We start from the raw sequence: 19,354 nt of genomic DNA, 5'->3' as shown, positions 1-19,354 counted from the left end.
TAAAAACCTATTTTAAATATTCTGATTCGTTGGATGTTTGAGGACAGAAAAACAACCTTATCTACTCAAGCTCATATGATGAGAATGGTTGATCTTGTAATAATCTATGTGAAGGCAGTAAGGAGAGATGGGGAGTGCTCTTAAGGGAAGGACTTTGTTGAAGTTACTTGTATGAATACCTTGATGGTTTATACCTAAATATCAACCATTTTGACACTTTTCTGCAAGTTTCTTTAGACTTAAGATACCAAGGAAATATTTTGGACAGATGATTGTGCTTTGACTATGAAGAAGGGATTACTATACTTTGGATGGACAATTGTGCTAAATCCCATAAGACTAACTACACTTTTTTAAGGATGCATGTTTTTTTGTTTGGATTACCACCCACAGAATGATATCTTCATTACTTTGTACTTCATAAAGCATTATGGGTACACCCTCGGGCTAGAAATGGAGAGAGTTATCATATGAGTGTAGTTAGTCTTATGGAATCTAAGGGAAAAAATAAGGTTACCTTTGGGGAGTAAACGTAGTTTTATCTTCTTTTTAAGTTTACCCCTCTCAGATGTCGAACATCCTCAAATAAATTTTACGGGAGCCAACAGTATTCCATCTTCAAATCTACATTGTCGATCAATGCCAAAGTCAAATGTCAAGTGACCTATATTATTTGTGCAAATATGATTACATGACGTAACAGTTGGTATGTGTAACATTGTTTCCCCCTGGAAAGACTCTCTTTCTTCAGAAATAAACTCCTCCTATCTTTTAGAAACATGATTGTTAATCAATTGGACAAGTAGCCATATAATTCACTAATCAAATAAGACAGTGAGGCTGATTATTGGTCAAATTTACGCAGAGGGAAGGGGCATCTCAGTCAAATAAAATACTATATCCCTTCCCCTCTCTCTAGACTTTAGAAGAAAAAACTGTCCAGAAGTTTCAGAAATATATTTGCAAGCTTAAGCGGCCATTAAAGGCAATCGCAGTGACTTGTTCTCTACCATCCGAGAATCTCCATAAGTGGGTCATGCCCTGAAGCCTGTGAAAAATAGACAACGTTGATGAGCATTGGAGAAAGAACTAAGGCAGTATTAGAACTTATCATTCAGTTTATCACAGAAAACCCACGATGTGTAATTGGGGGAATAAACTGAAATAGGGGACTTGTCCTAAGATTTGATACTGGTGTAGGTACACCAAGCAATCTTAATTCTTCTTCACATCTTTATTCCACTTTAAAAGAGGAAGTTGGGCCACACTAACCAGAAAGTGTTCCTTCACATCATTTTCAAGAAGAGAGCAGGAAAAAACTAATTCAGTCTCTCTATCTAGATGTCTTATTTTCCACTTTGGAGATAGACATCAAAGAAATCATATCACCACGGCTATAGTACAAAATCTATGGTCCATCATAATTCAATGAAACAAAGAACAACAGGTCTGGTCTTTGCCCAATCCGTGTTACACAAGTAATAGAAGAATTTTCCACGGCTTTGTACAAATGAAGTTTTCATAGTAGAAAGAAAGATTCAGGGTATAAATAACGAATAGATACCACACTTGAAGGAAACAGAATCATATAAATACTAAGAACTATTTCATTGCATATAGAAGTCATTGTGCGAGAACATATCATATTTCTTCAGTTTAACCACGCCATCATGGCCATCACCTTGCTGACGATGAGAATGTGGATAGGGTAAGAAGAAAAAGAATATTAAATCTTCTTCACACTGCTCTCAATAACTTAGACATAATCTACAAGGTTCAGATAAACTTGGGAATGTGTGGGAGGAATTCCACGTCTTACTAACCACTGTCATTGACCATTGAGCATCTCGCCAAACGGGTCACTGTCCTCTTGTTTCGATGGTGGACGCCTGATCACAGGTGCAGGGGATGATCCCAAAGCTTCTGCTGCAGCCTTTTCCTTATCTTTTTTCGCCTTCTGTATCACCTCTTCCTGTACAAAAAAATCCCACCAAAAAAGTAGTATTAGGAAGAACATAAAAGACATCCTCTGTACCCCCTCACTTATCGCACAAAATCTGACAAGATTCCAAATCCTTTTCAGAGGTAATTCTGTCAATTGCCTTTAGCTTAGTTTCTCTCTAATACCTGTAGCCCTTTCCCAAGGAGGGTCGTCAAGAAGTTGCTGAATTGGGCTCATCCGGCAATGGCAGTCCCCCCAAAAGAGGGGGAAATAGGTGTCTACAGCCATAGTTATCTTTCTATATTTTCTCTATGTCATTCTTTCTCTTCTCTTATAAGATCCTAAGGTAGAAACCCACACCGACGTCTCTATCAATAATATCAGAGATTAGGAATTCGGTCAATTTGGCAAGACAGTTCCTCCCGAAGTGAACACAGGTGCCAAAAACCCTAGCCTATTCTGCAAGAGAGATTTGAGTCTGTGTCACTGTTAGCTTTCTATCTGTCTTTCTGCCAATCTCTCTCTTTCCTTCTAAGAGCATTGTCCCCCACAAAATGCAGTATACTTAGACTTGCTCACCTGAAATTCTTGAACTTGCTTCTGCTGCTCAGCCTGCCATTGACCAACGATGCTTAAAAACTCCCCAACGTTGGACGCAATTCTCTCGTTAATAGCTTCGGCGAGAGCTTTGCCCAAGAAGAAGGCGTCCAGGGCAGCTTTGCTTTCGTTTTCACCTGAAAATTCAAATTGTAACCCTCACCTATGCGAAAAGCCCTTCTAGAAATCACTCTTGAACATTTTCCAATGACATAAAGAGAATGATCCTTGAAAAAATCGAGGTCTACTTCCAAACGATTCTCCCCTCTCCAGGAGAATTTGAAAATCAAAATAATCTCTTTGACGGAGAATTATTATCGACAAATACCGGTCGTTCCAAGGCATCAATCGGCGTAGCCCCTTTGAAAAAAATGATCTTTATGGCAGAAGCGAAAAAAAAAGTTCGCAATACATATCCTATCATGACGGTAGCAGAGATTTAGGGCACCCAATTGAAATTTTGGGAAGAACAGCAGTCATACCAGAGTCAGGGCCCGACGAACTGCTTCCGCCGCTACGGCAGCAAATCCTGGCACGTTCTTGGTGAAATCCGGGGCTCTGGATTCGAAAATTTGAAGAGGGGACGGAAGAGGAGAGTCGGTACTTGAGGGTCGTCGCTGGGGACTGGGTAAGAGCCATGCACGAAGGTGGGCTCGGAGCTCTAATGGAGATGGACAAAGGGCAATCCATATCTTCCCGAACCCACTTCGCGGCAGCCCTCAATGGCGAGAACCCGCCGTTGGAACTGGTGAAAGGGGGTAGTATCAGTATTGGAATTGGCAAGAAGGAAGGATAATTGAATTCTGTGGGAGGGCGGGTGAAGGAAAATCGACCAGGTGGCAGGAGTTCAGATCCAGAGATGTGTGATGGGTCTGCTTACTGGCTTATATCAAGAATCAGTGTAAAGATTGGTTGGAGAGAGCAGGCAAAGGATGAAGACGACGCTGTCAGAGTGTTCATAAGTTGAACAAAAAAAAAGGTCAGAGTAAAATGCGGTGAGCGTGGATCGAACACGCGACCTTCAGATCTTCAGTCTGACGCTCTCCCAACTGAGCTATCCCCGCTGATGTTATGCAGAATAAGTTTATTTAATATACTCTATATTTTAATTATTTACTGCTCAAACCACATTATTTTTTTCACTTCTGTTGATATCATTTTAGCACTTAATAAGGATCCATGGGGTATAACAGGCTTACTCTACTCATTAACTCAAAAATTTTCTGTTTGTGTAGTTGAAAATCTAGATATTTCCTAGGTATTGTTTTTTTTTTGCATTGGCAAGGAAGATATTTAGGCATTGATATTTTTTGCATTCCCAAGGATTTTCTTATATCAGAATACTGATTTTTCTTAGAAAGATTTAGAGATGCAGAAGGGGAAGGTTTTTTCCTTTCCTAGATAGAGTAATCTTGATGCAAAAGTATATCGGAATCCATTCAGTTAGATTCGGGGTGGATCCTTTTAACCTTCACAATGGAGAATGAGTCATCCTTGCGATGGGGGTTTGTGTGCCTCACATACTGTCAGCCACAAAGTTTTTAGTTGTCCAAGTTTCTACGCATACACTTTTGAATATTCCTTTACTCCCAGACTTTACATAATCATTATTTTGATGTATTAAATTATCATAACATATGGTGCACAATTTTGTGGGTGCAAACACTCACGGAAGCATATTTGGATGTGAACAAATGCAGAAGATGGTGATGAAGATCACCAATACAATATGAAGAAAAACTCAAAGGCATAGTCATTAGCCTCTTCACCTTCATACATCATCATTGTCAAGAGAGCACTAGATCCAGGAGAGAGAGAGGAGAGAGGAATAGACTTTTAGTTCAAATGAACTATCAATAAACTCAACTCGAACGGATCAAAGAGAATGTAACAAGGGATGAGAAAACAAGAGGAATGGGGAGTCTTTTATAGGCATAACCCATGGCCTAATTGTCCCCCAAAAAACTAGGCACAATCATAGAAAGTAGGCACAATCTTATTTTCTATGATATGCAAATAAATTGTATGTGTTAAGTCAACCCCCACAATCATGCAACATAAGGCTGGGGAGTTTGGCATTTTCAACACAATTAAATATGTGTATTATCGCACTTATGGGACCCAAAATTCTCTATTATCTCTAGATCTCTTCTCACTTTAGTGTTAGGTTCTACGAACTTGATCTGGATGAAACACAAGGGATCCCTATAGCATAAGAATATGAGTGGAATAAAAATGGTCTCTGCATAATGAATGATCAAATCACATGGCCACATGATCGATCCCTGTTTTCTTAGATCCTCGAGTGAGACGTGTCAAGCTATTGAAGTGTACTACCTCACATCTCCACACGATCCCTAGGATGATTTCCAATTGCATTAGTACTAACTTGGATGAGCGATTAGGGTTTGAAAATTTACTACCCTAAGTCATCCTAGGGGCATCAATCAGAGGGGGGACTATATGAGTGAGTCAATTTTCACTCAATTATATCAATTAAAACATATGATGTAGCTGTTGGGTTCTAGAGGCCTAGATCTGGATGAACAAATCAAAATGATGCGCAACGGAAGACTCTTTGCGAATCGAACAACATCAACAAAAACATTGAAAAGGCAAACCTTGCACGAATCTCATTCGTGATTTCTTCGATCCCGGAGCGAGACGAGTCGAGCTGCTCAAGTGTGCAGCCTCTAGACGTATCCACGCGGTCCTCGGCGCGTCGGATCTCCTCCTTCTCGTTGACGAGCCCCGTTCTTTCTCCGTCGGCGTCGTTACGTCGTCCTGATCACATCAGGGATGGAGAGGGGGTGTGGGGAGAGTGGAGAAGAAGGGGAAAGGCCCCTGAACAATTCTGGCTTGGGTGAATTTCGTTCAGAGCCTTCCCCTATTTATACTAAGTGGGTATTTTTCATAAAACCCCCCAAAACTTAAGTATATCTTCCGACGTCCAAAAGACCATTTGCGTGTGACCCTCTAGGCCCATGTATCAGTCTAGTTAACGACTCAAGTGGCCCAATAACCTTTATTGGCCTTCCAAATTAATTAACTATATCATCATATAGATTAATTAATGTCAGATCAATTTAACCCAATCAATAGGTCGAGACTCCGACATGTGGGGTGCCAAGCTACACCTCGTGTCCTATAAGATACAAAGGAGTGTGTATCGGCTCACTCATGGAACCTGTTCGTCATTGGTTACCGTGTATGTATAATCCCTCATCCACTTGACGCTCCTTGGACGACTTAAGGTTTGGTCAACTGTCAAACCCTAATCGGTCATCCGAGTTAGTACTGATGCATTTGGAAATCATCGGAGAACTCTTCTCTGGTATTTCACTGCCTTGGCCAAGGACTTCATTGCATCGTCTTCCTTGAGTTGTCGCCTCTTATACCGAGGGTGGACGATCCCATCTTGACCACTCAATCGCCTTCATGTACTTCTTGATGCACCCGAACTAAGACCATTTAGAATCCCATGATTAGAGACTCATTGGCCATAGCCAAAGTGCAACCGCCCATCCACAAGACGTCTTTGGTGTCTCAGGTCTAAGGACCACTTAACACAATTGTGACGTGAATCAACCTGATTGACAGTTCGGTATAATACCATTCAGGGATTCGTACGGATCAACTCTGTGAACTCTTTCCACTAAAGATCACCCACTATCTATCCTTAGTGTCGCCACACTAATGGCTACGGGACCGGCCATACTCATCATATGAGTGAGGCTAGATAGTGCTATTTTATCTGGATACTTCGATGTCCTTCTCGTGTATCCTTTGAATAGGAATGTTTAGAACACATGCTTAAAGACTAGTGATCTCCGTATTACGATCTCATCGTAATTCACTAAATCCGATCATGTATTCATGGACTTCATTATACGCATCACACGTGCAGTATAATGAATATGTTCTATTAATGAATATGGAACGAGATGTGGAATGTGTGATTGGCTTGCCGGCCACATATATATCCATCAGTAGCCTGGCACCCCACATGCTAGAGACTTGACCTATCAATTGAGTTAAATTGATCTCTCTTTAGTTAATCTATATCATGATATGATTAATTATTTTGGAAGGCCAATAGGGGTTATTATTCCAATATAGCCATTATCTAGACTGATACATGGGACTTGAGGGTCACACACAAATGGTATTTTGGAATTCAGAATATATACTTCAAGTTTGGGGAATTTTATGAAAAATACCTACTTAGTATAATTAGGGGAAGGCCTTGAAATAAATTCATCCTGGCCATAAATTGTTCAGGAATCTTCCCCTTCTTTTCCCTTCTTGCCATAGCTCCTCTCCATTCCCAGTGCGATCAAGATGGCGTGACGATGACTGAGCATGAATGGAGCTCGTCAAGATGAAGGACGATATTCCACATGCCCATGATTGTGTGGATATGCTTAGAGGTTGAAAAATTGAGTAGCTCGACACGTCTCACTAGAGGATACAAGAAAACACAGATCTGATTTGTGCCCAGGTGGTTTGATCATTTTTTATTGATGTTGTTTCAATTCTATTCCAAGTCTTCCCCTGTAGAAATATCTTATGTTTCATCCAGATGAAGGCCATAGAACCCAACTATTCCCTCATGAACAAAAGCACACAATTTAAATGATGGAGCTCTCAATAAATTAGAAGCGATGAAGAAATGGCAAGGAGATAAACTAGGAAATGATAGAATGACATTTTATACCATGTCATATGTATTTTTTTCCTCTTCTTCTCTATCTCATTCTAGACATGTTCTTGCAATGGCTAGCAAGTAAGAGAAGGCTATCTCGGATCCATGTAGTTGGAACTAGTCGATACAAGTGTTTTGTAGTGTTCATCACAAGCTTATCATTTCGTTGTAAAAATAAAATCTATGATAATGACAAAATATAAGGATTCAATTTTAGGAAGAGGCATTGAGGCATCAAGACATGAACAGTAGCACTATATGATCTATGTTTTACATCCTATCTCTAGTTTCTCTTATTTCCACCGAGGGCCTCTATTGTCCAAGGGGTCAGGTAATTATTGTATGGTAAGCATTCAAAATCAATATAGTATTTATTATTTATAGTCATTTTTGATGTGAAATAAATCCCATAAAATGTCTAAAACTCTTAAGTATATATATCTCATTTTTATATAATATTTGGATGTTTAGTTCATTTAAATATCAAATAAAATTATGAGCAATTATATGAAGTAATTATTTTTTCACCTTTTTACTTAAATATAAATTCTATAATATATATATCTAGGAGATCCAGAAGAATTATTTAAGCATTTTCACTTCTAAACTCATATCTTTGGTTTCCAGCTGGCCTGTGGATCGACTCCCTGGTTAATCATTATAAATATAATTTTATAGATTATTTATGTGGAAAATCATTATAAATATTTTTGAGTAAGTAGAAATTCAAAAAAAACCCGACAAGCCCAAAATTTGGACTAACAAAGCTCGAAATACATTCTAACATACCACAGTTTGACTAAATTGCCTGTCTGAAGGGGCATGATGATCAATTTTACTTCTCTGACCCTTTTGGGATTTTATTCTTAATTCAAATTCAATAAACGACGAATTCACTCCTCTGTTTCTCACCAAAGCATAACTTTCCAAGATACCACTTTTCTCTTTCATCTGTAAGTGCCCATGTGACATAAACTAATATCAACATGTTATTGAATTTGTATATTCAAACATAGTAAATGGTCATTAAGACTACTATGTAACATATGTTTCTCCTCATATTTGACCACACAAATATTCCGAAAATAATAAATATAATTAATTTCATTCAAACCATGAAATATCATTTTATACATTTTTAAATTTTTCAAAAAACGATAGTTACTCCGTCATTATTAATCCAAATTATGCTTACGAGTGTTGACCAAGTCATTTGACTGGTTAATGAAGTAGGATTGCCTATAAACTAAAACAGTGGTGGAGGACATGATAAGATTAAATTTCTAAGTACCTCATGTCAGAACCCAATGGTATGACCCGCTGACCTTATAGACTCGCTTTTTAAGAATGAAGATACAATGTAAAAATCAATCCACGTTATTGCAAATTGAAATTATTTATTTATTTGTTGACGTCCTTAGATAGTGAGGACTTCTTTCCAGATTTGAGCGTGAGTTGGCACAAGTCAATGTTCATTGGTCAGGGTTGAGCAATTCACTTAGAACTTTACGCATTTTGTATATCGATCAAAACACCAACCTAGGCGTTTTAAATCAAACAGCATAGAATAATCTTTTAACGACATTCTGAGTATAGCTTGTTTCATATTCAGTTTCCATCGAGTGATTAAAAATTCTCGGGCCAATAATTTTCAAAATCTAGCATGAAATTCCTCCTATATTTCTCGAATAGATATTTTAAACCTTGGCATACTTTTCTTAGAACGACGCGGGACATTCCACCATGAGTCGTATTTTCCAGACCCAAGTCATGGAAACCGTGCCTAGAGATTCTGAACGGTTTCGATAGTTAAGACAGGAATTTTCTCAATGGCCAAACACAACCGTGAAACGTCGCGGCCCAAATGGTAACGTATGAAAGATGGAGTCTTCTTAGCCTAATTCAAGAAATATATAAACTTCAGAAAAGAGAGATTAAACATTGAAAAGTGGGTGTTTCTAATGAACTGTTTGCCTAGCTTTATTAAGAGGTGTAACATGTGACCAATAAGACAGGAAGTTTCTCAATGGCCAAACACAACATTGAAACATCGCGGCTCAAATGGTAACGTATGAAAGATATGAAAGATGGAGTCTTCTTAGCCTAATTAAAGACATATATAAACTTCAGAAAAGAGAGATTAAACATTGAAAAGTGGGTGTTTCTATGAACTGTTTGTTTAGCTTTATAAAGAGGTGTAACATGCGACCAATAGATAAAACAACCAATCTTATCCGTCGACTGGCCACTTCAAATTCAACGTAGCTATTGCTCTCTTATCTAAACGGCCGTTTGATTTATCCGACATGAACGTTCATCCTGTGTCTTTTCTATTTCGTCGCCTCCCTTTCTCCCTCAAACGCTCGTAACGCACTCACAAAAACCAATGATAGTCAAGACACCCAGAAAACCTCGTTCTTATTCGCTCTTTTTCACCCCTCAATGCATGTAAAAGAAGAAAAATAATATTATTGAGGGGGATAACAACCGCGTACAAGGAGAGTTTTCTCCCTCAAACGCATGCAACGCACTCACAGAAGCCCCGCTCTTCTTCTCTCTTCTCCACCCCACAACGCAAGTAAAAGAAGAAAAATAATTTTATTGAGGGGGATAACAAGCGCGTCCCAGGAGAGTTTTCTCCCTCAAACGCTCGTAACGCACTCACAGAAACCAAGGGAAGTCAAGACTCAAAACACCCAGAAAACCCCGCTCTTCTTCGCTCTTTTTCACCCCACAACGCATGTAAAAGAAGAGAAATAATTTTATTGAGGGGGATAACAAGCGCGTACAAGGAGAGTTTTGCCCCCTCAAACGCTCGTAACGCACTGACAGAAGCCGAGGGAAATCAAGACACTCAGAAAACCCCGCTCTTCTTCACCCCACAACGCATGTAAAAGAAGAAAAATAATTTTATTGAAGGGGATAACATGCGCGTACAAGGATAGAAAACTCAACAACTATAGCGAGGAGCAAAAATATCGAAATTCAAGATCGCCTAGATCTAACTTTGGTTTGATTAAGGCATGCAGCAGCATCTTCCGGCGGCGGTGCAGCACGCGCGGTGAGCCCCGCCGGGCACGAAGTTACCGCACACGCGGCCGCAGTCGACGGCGCGGCATGTCCCCGGCGAAGCGAAGCAGGCGGCGCCGCGGGGGCACGCCGGCTGCGCCACCGCAGCTGCATGGTAACCTAAGAAAAGAAGATTAAGACAATGTGAGATAAAGTTGATAAGATTAAGACTATGTTCGTGGAGAGCTTACCTGCGAAGGAGATGAAGGTTAGGATGAGGAGGAGCATGGCAAAGGGCTTCATGGCTGCAGGACTATGATGTTTGCCTACCTCGGAGTGTGGTTTCATTGGGATGCTGTGCACGCTGGATATATATAGAGGGGGAGTTTAGACTTTAGAGGGGGAGTTTAGACTTTAGAGGGGTTGGGAGTAAACTGCCGCCCAGTTTTCTTTCCGTTTCGGCTCGAATTGTCTTCATCTTAGTGTGGATTCATTGCGAAATGTATTGATGGCAGGTGTCAACACGGAGACATGTATGTATGGAGAGAGAGAAAGATAGAGAGTGTGTCAGATGGATAGTCAGAGAGTGAGTGAGAGAGAGAGAGGGGAGGAGAGAGAGATGGAGAGAGAGAGAGTGAGGGAGAGAAAGAGATAGTGGGAGGAGAGAGACTGAGAGAGAGAGAGAGTTAGTGCGAGAGAGAGATTGGGGGAGGAGAGAGATTGAGAGAGCGCGAGTGCAAGATAGAGATTGGGAGAGGAGAGAGATTGAGAGAGTGAGAGTACGAGAGAGAGATAGGGGTAGGATAGAGAGATAGAAAGAGGGAGATAGATAGGGAGAGTATGTGTGTGATAAACAAGATAGAGAGAGAAAGAGTATGTGCAAGATGGATTGCCAGATAGATAATGCATGCGATAGATAGATAGAGAATGTGTGAGATAGACAGATAGATAAGGACCGAGATATATATAGATAGGGAGAGACAGACAGAAATATAGATAGAGAGAGACAGACAGACAGACAGATAGATTGATAGAGAGATAGAGAGAGAAACGGACAGATAGATAGATAGATAGAGAGAGAGATAGTTTGATAGAGAGATAGAGAGAGAAACGGACAGACAGATAGAGAGGGAGAGAGAGAGAGAGAGAGGGAGAGGGAGAGGGAGAGGGAGAGAGAGAGAGGAGAGGGAGAAGGAGAGAGAGAGGAGAGGGAGAAAGAGGGAGAGAAAGATAGAGAGAGAGAGGGAGAGGGAGAGAGAGAGAGGAAGAGGCAGAGGGAGAGAGAGAGGGAGAGAGAGAGAGAGAGAGAGAGAGAGAGGGAGGGAGAGAGAGAGAGAGGGAGAGAGAGAGAAGAGAGAGAGAGGGGGAGGGAGAGGAGAGAGAGAGAGAGAGAGAGGGGGGGGGAGAGGGAGAGAGAGAGAGAGAGAGAGAGAGAGAGAGAGAGAGGAGAGCGAGATAAAAAGCAGAGAGATAGATAGGAGAGAGAGGGAGAGGGAGAGGAGAGAGAGAGAGGGAGAGGGAGAGGAGAGAGAGAGAGAGAGAGAGGGAGGGAGAGAGAGAGAGAGAGATAGATAGATAGATAGATAGAGAGAGAGAGAGATAGATAGATAGATAGAGAGAGAAATGACAATTCGTCAATCCAGACTGGGAGAGAAAACCATCTTTCTCCGTCTCTGCCATCGTTTACTCGAAGCAAAAAAAGAAATATGACCTTAACACCATATGAATTATCTTATGCAATAAGTAAGAAAGAACAAAAAAGTCTATTCGCATCATGCGCGTCCGTTGTTAATCTCTCAAGGTTTAGAGACGACGATGACGGCCGGGGGCAAACCATCCTTCACCCAACCTTAATCCTCCTTGTCTCCGCCCTCTTGCCCACTGCTCCCAGCCAACTCCTCCGACTTAGACTCGTCATACTCGAGCAGCTGCAACCATAATTACATAAATCATACTCAATATCCTCATAATTATTTATAATTATTTCTCCCAGTATACTAACGATTCAATAAATTTCATTATTCTCATGTCGTACCGGCTTGACTTCCCCTCTCCACAGACAGCGAGTGGCCACAAATCCAACGACACCAGGCACTATGTACAAGAGCGCAGGCTGAAGAAGAAACCCATCCATCGGATTAATTATAATTTATAATTATTTCTATTAGTGAATAATATTTATTGACAAAATCTACCTGCGCAGCTTGAAACCAGTTCATGACGACGATCGTCAGGACCAAGCCCAGCGTGTAACCGAGGAAGGCGCTCCTGAAGTAACTGTTGTCCTGTCCTCTGGAGACGTCGAAACGCAGAGCTAATGCAACGAAAATACCTGATAAAGGAGAGATTTTAAATTTTTTTCAAACAAAACTCAGCGATCAAAGAAGCCTTCCAAACTAATTATAGAGTAAAGAAGGTGATTAAAATCTTCATTAAATATGATGACATCGGCACGGGTACTCACCGGGGATGACAATGTCTCCGAGGCCAAGCATAGAGAATGGACGCACAGGATCTGAAGTTGGGAACAGCAGCTGCAAGAAGATGGATGGATGAGATTAAATATAGAAATTTTATGGACTTAAATACCCAGAATATATGAGACTGACCTTAATGGGGGCGTCAAAAGACTTTGCAACGCTAACCATCACTGGGGTGAAAAATACCCAGAATATATCATAGAAAAAGAGTCCTACCTGAGTTTACACCGTATAAAGTCTTGTTAAAAACAAAAAAAAGATTTGTTGGTCCGACAAACCAAATAAATTTAAAAAATACCGGGAGAAAAAAAAAAAATTAAAAACATGTAAGCACACAGAGACAAATTGATGTCTGAAGGATAGTCCTCTACAGTTTATCAGCATTAAATTTAAAAAGTAGAAAGTATCATAACAATAATCACAAACATAGGACAAACAGAATCTTTCTTACCAGGAGGATGCCGCCGGTCTTAAATGATCCCAGCGATAGCATTTCTATTCCCTGATATACAGTGGAGAACGGTATGATTATTGTCAGAAAGAAGAAATATTATATTAAAATAAGTGGAGAAAATACTGAAAAGTTCCCTTTCACCTGAATACAGAAAGCAATTCCCAAGATATTGTTGGCCAACCAATGTTTTTTTGAGGCATACCAGATGCAGAAAAATGTCCCGGGAATCGATGCAATTACTTGAGATATAGTGAACTCAACAGACATGGCTGAAAAAATTTTAAAAATATAATGAGGACCTCTGTATTTGTCCGCCAGTTTAACTTTCATACAACATAGAGACACACATAAATATAAAATACCATATGGAATTATCCTGATTTCATGTAAATATAAGAGTCAATGAGGGAGAAAGACACAGCACATACACGAAAAATAAGGCATGCGCCAAGTGATAAGGTCCTCATTCCAGGATTTTGGAAGGAAACGCTTGGCTGCGGGTAGCAGCGTTGCACTGAAAAAGAAGCCAAGAACTAATGATGAGACGACAAGTTTGAAAATAAAAAATTAATGTGGAAGCCAAATAACTCATAGATTAAAAGCTTACGATAGAGCCAAGATCCCCAGAACAAAGAAGTAGCACGTAAGCACAGCGTTTACCAAATCCTTGGAGAAAAATTTGAAAAGGAAAAACAGGGATAACAGCATCGCGCTCCCAACAAGAGGAAATCGCATTGCGTGCTCTTTAGACATCGTCTCCTACGCAACCAAAAAACGTGAAATCAATCATACAATGCAATCTCAGCTAACGGATTCTTGAAACCGCTTCTGTAGAATAATTCAAATCAAGGAATTGAGGAATTATGGTACGTACGGAAGGAAGTGTTGGCTTGACAGAACGGTAGCATCCAACGTAAACAGTAAGGCATGCTGTTAATATTACATTAACGTTGGGTTCCACCCTCACAATCAGCGGAGCCAATACGAGACCTGCATGAAATACGATGTAAACTCTTTGTGTAAAGAAAAGTCATCGATTCTGTGGGGGCATACATTTGTTTATTTGTAAACTATTATTCTTTAGTAAATAAGGAGCTAGAAAGTGCTCGATAAAATGATGAAGAAAAGCTGACTTTGTGGGCGTGTATAATGTTATTTGTTCTATGCGCAGAACAATAAAATGCCACATAAATGAAATAACATACACGAAACTTCGGGGATTGGTGACTCTCGGAACGTATACATGACGCAATATTTTCAGCAGCGAGAAGATGTGATTATTTACGAACTCGGTGGGCTGATTCAGAACATTTGTGTAAAATTTCCGGTAAGTAGTGTACGAATGACTTACCAGCAAGCGCGAGATTTGCTGCACGTTCAACGGTAATCATTTTGAAACGCTCGAAATAAACCCCTACATTTTGGACAAATCAAAATTCGTCAGACGCAAAATGGTTCGGACCAAGAAAAAGTTTGACCAAGGAGTGAAATCTACATTCTCTGCAATAACTGTAATCAGATAGTTCCCAAAGATCAAAGCAAAGTTTGTTTAGTCGGAACCAAAGGTCAAATGGCGAAAAAAAGATCTCTATTTTGCTTACGTTCTCCTCGTTCAACGAACTCATTGCACTCCCAACAGAAGTCTACCCATGGGGCAATTCAAGCTGTCATGTCGGAGGTTAAGAAAGGGGTTTGAGAAAAACAGAAATTTCAACCGAAAAAATCCCCCCTGTAGATCCTCCTGCCCTCAATCGTACGTTTCGATCTACCCTCCATTTTCCAACCTAAAATACAATAGACACGACCCAATCCGACATTACCTCGAGAATCCAAACTCTAATTGAGGGCTCCGTTCGCCAGATCCAGCCTCAACACCTCCGATTCCTGCCTCAATTCCAAACCGACGCAGCGCAGACGAATTCAAACAGCAAGAGACAGCACCGATCGAATTGCAAACGTAAAAGTGGAGGCCCGACGACGGATTACGCCTTCCACGAGTTCTAGCCGGAGCTGCCAGAACCTTGCTAGAATAGAACGCGGGATCGGACAGTAGGGCAGAAGAGAGAAATCGCGACTATCTTCACCCCCAAGTTTTTGAACACCCCCCTTCCCTACTCCTGTAGTCGTATACAGCGAGCGCCGCAACGGGCCCAGGCCCAATTAGAAATCCCCTTTCAGACCGTTTCGATAAAGCCCAAAATAAAAAGGACTTAATTCAAAATTCGACCCTATTTTATAAGCCCCTCTCCCATTAACTGTACTTAATTGCGCTGTCTTAGCTAATTAATGCCGAATCAGGGCCCCCACGCGCAAAGCCGCCGGCGTTGAAAATTCACGTATGCATAGCCACAAATTTTAACATGTAATACCTTATTTTCAATTCAGTTAGAGGCGTGGGTTTCTCGGTAATTACTTTATCCTGGGTCCACCGGGGGGTGATAACAATGGGAATTAAAAAAAATAAAAGACATGGCAGGAAGATTTAACGATTAATTAAATGCGATGGCGGAGCTCTTGAACTCCGCCGTGGCCCCACCGTGGAGAGGCTATACACCAATCGCTATTCTTCCCTTGGTTTTTCATTTCTTCGCTGTTTTTATGTTCTCTCCTCCTCTCGATTTCTCTCGACGTGGAGATGGGAAGGAGAAGGGGGAAGGGCGGATCGAGGGAGCTCGCTCGGGGTTTGCATTAATGGCGGATTAGCAAGCTCGGCCGCCGCGATCGGTCGCCGAAAGCTGTCGTCTTTGGCGGATTAGGGTAACGAAGCTTGATTATGCTGCGGGGGCATCTCTGAGGAGGGATAGGATCGGCGGATCGGGGCCTGGTTTCCTCCGATAATCTCTCCCTTTCTGGATCTGAGCTTCGGCGGAGGTAATTTAGGGTTCGTCGCCGGGTTAGGGTTTCTTCGGGTTCCCCCTTTTTTGAAGCGGAGATTGAATTTCCGCGGTGCAGGAAGGTCGTCGATCCGCCATGGACGAGGCGGCCAAGTACGCCCACAGTCCGGTGCACCTGGCGGTGCTGCGCAGAGACCACGCCGCGCTCCGGCGGCTGGTGGCGGCGCTCCCTCGCCTGCCCAAGGCCGGGGAGGTCGCCACGGAGGAGGAATCCATGGCGGCGGAGAAGACCGCGGACGCGGTCTCCGCGGCCATCGACCGCCGCGACGTGCCCAACCGGGAGACCCCTCTCCACCTCGCGGTCCGCCTCCGCGACCTGAGCTCGGCGGAGATTTTAATGGCGGCCGGCGCGGACTGGTCCTTGCAGAACGAGCAGGGCTGGTCCGCGCTCCAAGAGGCGGTCTGCACCCGCGAGGACGCCATCGCCATGGTCATCGCCCGCCATTACCAGCCCCTCGCCTGGGCCAAGTGGTGCCGCCGCCTCCCCCGGATCGTCTCCTCCATTGCCCGCATCCGCGACTTCTACATGGAGATCTCCTTCCACTTCGAGAGCTCCGTCATCCCCTTCATCGGCCGCATCGCCCCCTCCGACACCTACAGAATTTGGAAGCGCGGCCCCAACCTCCGAGCTGACATGACCCTCGCCGGCTTCGACGGCCTCCGCATCCAGCGCTCCGCCCAGACCTTCCTCTTCCTCGGCCATGGCGGCAGCGGCGGCGGCGGCAATTGCCCCTCCCTCCCGCCGGGCTCCCTCCTGGCGCTCTCCCACAAGGACAAGGAGGTCGCCAACGCCCTCGAGGGCGCCGGCGCGCCGCCGACCGAGGCCGAGGTGGCGCGCGAGGTCGCCATGATGGCCCAGACCAACATGTACCGGCCCGGCATCGACGTCACCCAGGCCGAGCTCGTGCCGCACCTCAATTGGCGCCGCCAGGAGCGGGTGGAGGCCGTCGGGCAGTGGAAGACCAAGGTCTACGACATGCACCACGTCGTGGTCAGCCTCAAGTCCCGCCACGTCCCCGGCGCCATGACCGACGAGGAGCTCTTCGCCGCCGACGCCGCCGACGAGAGGGCAGCGGCCGACGGCTTCGACGACGTCTTGACGCCGGAGGAGAAGCTCCAGCTCGACTCTGCTCTGAGTTTGGAGAATTCCGATGATGAGCCGGAGAAGAGGCAGGCCTGGTTCGGGTGGAGCGGCAGGAAGAATTCCAAGGCCAAGGGAGAAGAGGTTGAGAAGACGAAGAAGACGAAGAACGGGGTGGCGAAGAACGGGGCGACGGGGGAGGGGGGCAAGCATGGGAGCGAGTACAAGAAGGGACTGAGGCCGGTCTTGTGGCTGACCCCAGATTTCCCTCTGCAGACCCAAGAATTGTTGCCTCTGCTCGACGTGCTCGCCAATAAGGTGAAGGCTGTGCGAAGGTTGAGAGAGCTGCTCACTACCAAACTCCCTCCTGGCACCTTCCCCGTCAAGGTACTTCCTCGGGCTTCACTCCTCTCTCTCTCTCTCTCTCTCTCTCTCTCTCTCTCTCTCTCCTTTACTCTCTCAGGCTCTCTCTCTCTCTTTGACTCTGACTGGCTCTCCCACTCTCTTTGACTGTCTTTGGCTTTCCCTCTCACTCTCTCCCTCTCTCCTTGACTCTCTGTGGTTCACTATCTCTTTCTCTTTAACTCTCTTGGCTCTCCCCCCCCCCCCCCTCCCCCCTCTCTTTAACTCTCTTGGCTCTTCCCCCTCTCTCTTTCTGACTCACTCAGGCTCTAATTCTCTTTCTCTCCCTCCATATTCGCTCTCTCAGGATCTCGCTATCTCTCTCTCTCTTTGACTCTCTAGTTCGCTCTCTCTCTCTGACTCTCTCCCGCCCTCTTTTACCCTCTGACATACTCTCTCTCTCCCGCTCTCTCTTACCATCTTTCTCCTCTCTCTTCCCCCTTTCTGTGACCCGCCTCCAGCTTTCCTTTGCCATCTTTCTCTCATTCGCTCCACTCTCTCTCTCTCTCGCTGACTCTCTTACCCTTCTCCTCTCTTACCCTCTTTTACTCCACATCTCTCTACTGTTCGTCTTTTTGATGCCAATATTGGATGCTAATATCGGATAGTTGGTACAGTTCTGATATCAGTCCCGACATTAGCATCCACCTGCGTCTTGAGTTTGGATGCCGATAGCTGATTTTGTATGCAGATATCAGAATTTCCGATATCTGATGTATTACTTATGATAAATTTCATAATATCACAATATGAAGCATTATCTATGTAATAGCTAAACGAATTTTTATTACATGGGACTATTAACCTGAAGGTTTCTAACATCAGGTTGATCAAGTTCTTTCCCTCCCTCTTACCTTTTTCCTCTTACTTTGTCTGTCTCTCCCCCTCTCTCTCTCTCTTAATATCTCTCTCTCTCTCTGATTCTGTCTCTCCCTACCCTCTCTTTTACCCTCTTTCTCTCCTGTGGGTTCTAATTGGTGGGAACTGGCAGATGGCGATTCCGGTAGTCCCGACGATCAGGGTCATGGTGACATTCTCCAAGTTCGAGGAATTGCAGGGGGAGAGCGAGTTTGCCACGCCGCCATCTAGCCCCAGCGGCTTGTCTACTTGCAATGGCAAGGTCGAGGTTGAAAGCAACAGTTCCTGGTACTCTTGGGTGAAAGGAGGGGTGCGTGGAGGAGCTGCAGCCGTTGATGGGAAGGATCAAGGTTGCGGCGACGGCGACGATCCGTTCTTGATCCCGCCCGGCTACACCTGGGTTGACTCCAATGAGAAGAAGCAACGGATGAAGGAGAAGAAGGGGAAGACCAGGCGGGCCGGCAGGAAGCATCACTCTAAGGATTCAGACTCCCCACAGACGCTTGATGGCTTCGAGTAGCAGGATGTTCCACTGTGATTCTTCTCATCGTTAAATTATTATGATCATTCCTATTGATGTTCTCTGACATTGACCTTGCTGACTGGAAGAAAGGTCAACCGGAGGTTATTTATGGAGTTGTTTAGAATGGCTACGGAAGACAGGTGTGGATGGATAGAGTTCACTGTGCCGAGCACATTGTGGTTAAGGGGCCTTGAATTGTGGAAGTTTATATTGAGGGGATAAAGTAGAGGAAATGAGAAGATGGATAATCATAAGTTAATGTAAAAAAATGAGCTTAGAGATGGAACTGCTATCTATATGTTGATATTAGGATGTCCAAACTGCTTGATTCGCTTCTTCTAAAGTCCCATGTGTTGAAGACCGCGCTCTTTTCTTATATGATCCAGTCAGCCAACATGACAATAAGGGA

General features: G+C 43.4%; 3 protein-coding genes and 1 non-coding gene across 4 annotated transcripts; 1 reads left to right on the top strand and 3 right to left on the bottom strand.

The window, feature by feature from the left end:
* Positions 1 to 783: 783 nt before the first annotated feature.
* On the bottom strand, positions 784 to 3,466 carry LOC144712209 (uncharacterized). The gene is made up of 4 exons (XM_078586414.1): positions 3,022 to 3,466; positions 2,522 to 2,676; positions 1,824 to 1,972; positions 784 to 1,048 (listed from the first exon to the last, which is right to left on the bottom strand). Exons 1-3 carry the CDS (start codon positions 3,227 to 3,229, stop codon positions 1,829 to 1,831), a joined length of 507 nt encoding a protein of 168 aa, XP_078442540.1. The 5' UTR covers positions 3,230 to 3,466; the 3' UTR covers positions 784 to 1,048; positions 1,824 to 1,828.
* A 64-nt stretch (positions 3,467 to 3,530) lies between these two features.
* TRNAF-GAA (transfer RNA phenylalanine (anticodon GAA)) lies at positions 3,531 to 3,603 on the bottom strand. The gene has a single exon. It is a non-coding gene; the product is annotated as a tRNA-Phe (tRNA).
* An 8,347-nt stretch (positions 3,604 to 11,950) lies between these two features.
* Positions 11,951 to 15,291, bottom strand: LOC144712083 (signal peptide peptidase). Its single transcript, XM_078586264.1, has 12 exons — positions 15,008 to 15,291; positions 14,539 to 14,601; positions 14,062 to 14,177; positions 13,795 to 13,946; positions 13,616 to 13,701; positions 13,329 to 13,456; positions 13,185 to 13,235; positions 12,863 to 12,949; positions 12,718 to 12,787; positions 12,449 to 12,585; positions 12,289 to 12,366; positions 11,951 to 12,181 (listed from the first exon to the last, which is right to left on the bottom strand). The coding sequence occupies exons 2-12, from the start codon at positions 14,576 to 14,578 to the stop codon at positions 12,104 to 12,106; spliced, it is 1,023 nt and encodes a 340-aa protein (XP_078442390.1). The 5' UTR covers positions 14,579 to 14,601; positions 15,008 to 15,291; the 3' UTR covers positions 11,951 to 12,103.
* A 477-nt stretch (positions 15,292 to 15,768) lies between these two features.
* On the top strand, positions 15,769 to 19,054 carry LOC144711706 (Ankyrin repeat family protein). Its single transcript, XM_078585721.1, has 3 exons — positions 15,769 to 16,058; positions 16,140 to 17,549; positions 18,556 to 19,054. Exons 2-3 carry the CDS (start codon positions 16,158 to 16,160, stop codon positions 18,940 to 18,942), a joined length of 1,779 nt encoding a protein of 592 aa, XP_078441847.1. The 5' UTR covers positions 15,769 to 16,058; positions 16,140 to 16,157; the 3' UTR covers positions 18,943 to 19,054.
* The last annotated feature ends 300 nt before the right edge of the window (positions 19,055 to 19,354 follow it).

The sequence above is a fragment of the Wolffia australiana genome, chromosome 14 (genome assembly GCF_029677425.1).
Source record: "Wolffia australiana isolate 7733 chromosome 14, ASM2967742v1".
Classification (NCBI taxonomy): domain Eukaryota; kingdom Viridiplantae; phylum Streptophyta; class Magnoliopsida; order Alismatales; family Araceae; genus Wolffia; species Wolffia australiana.
This window is presented reverse-complemented; position numbering and strand designations above follow the sequence as displayed.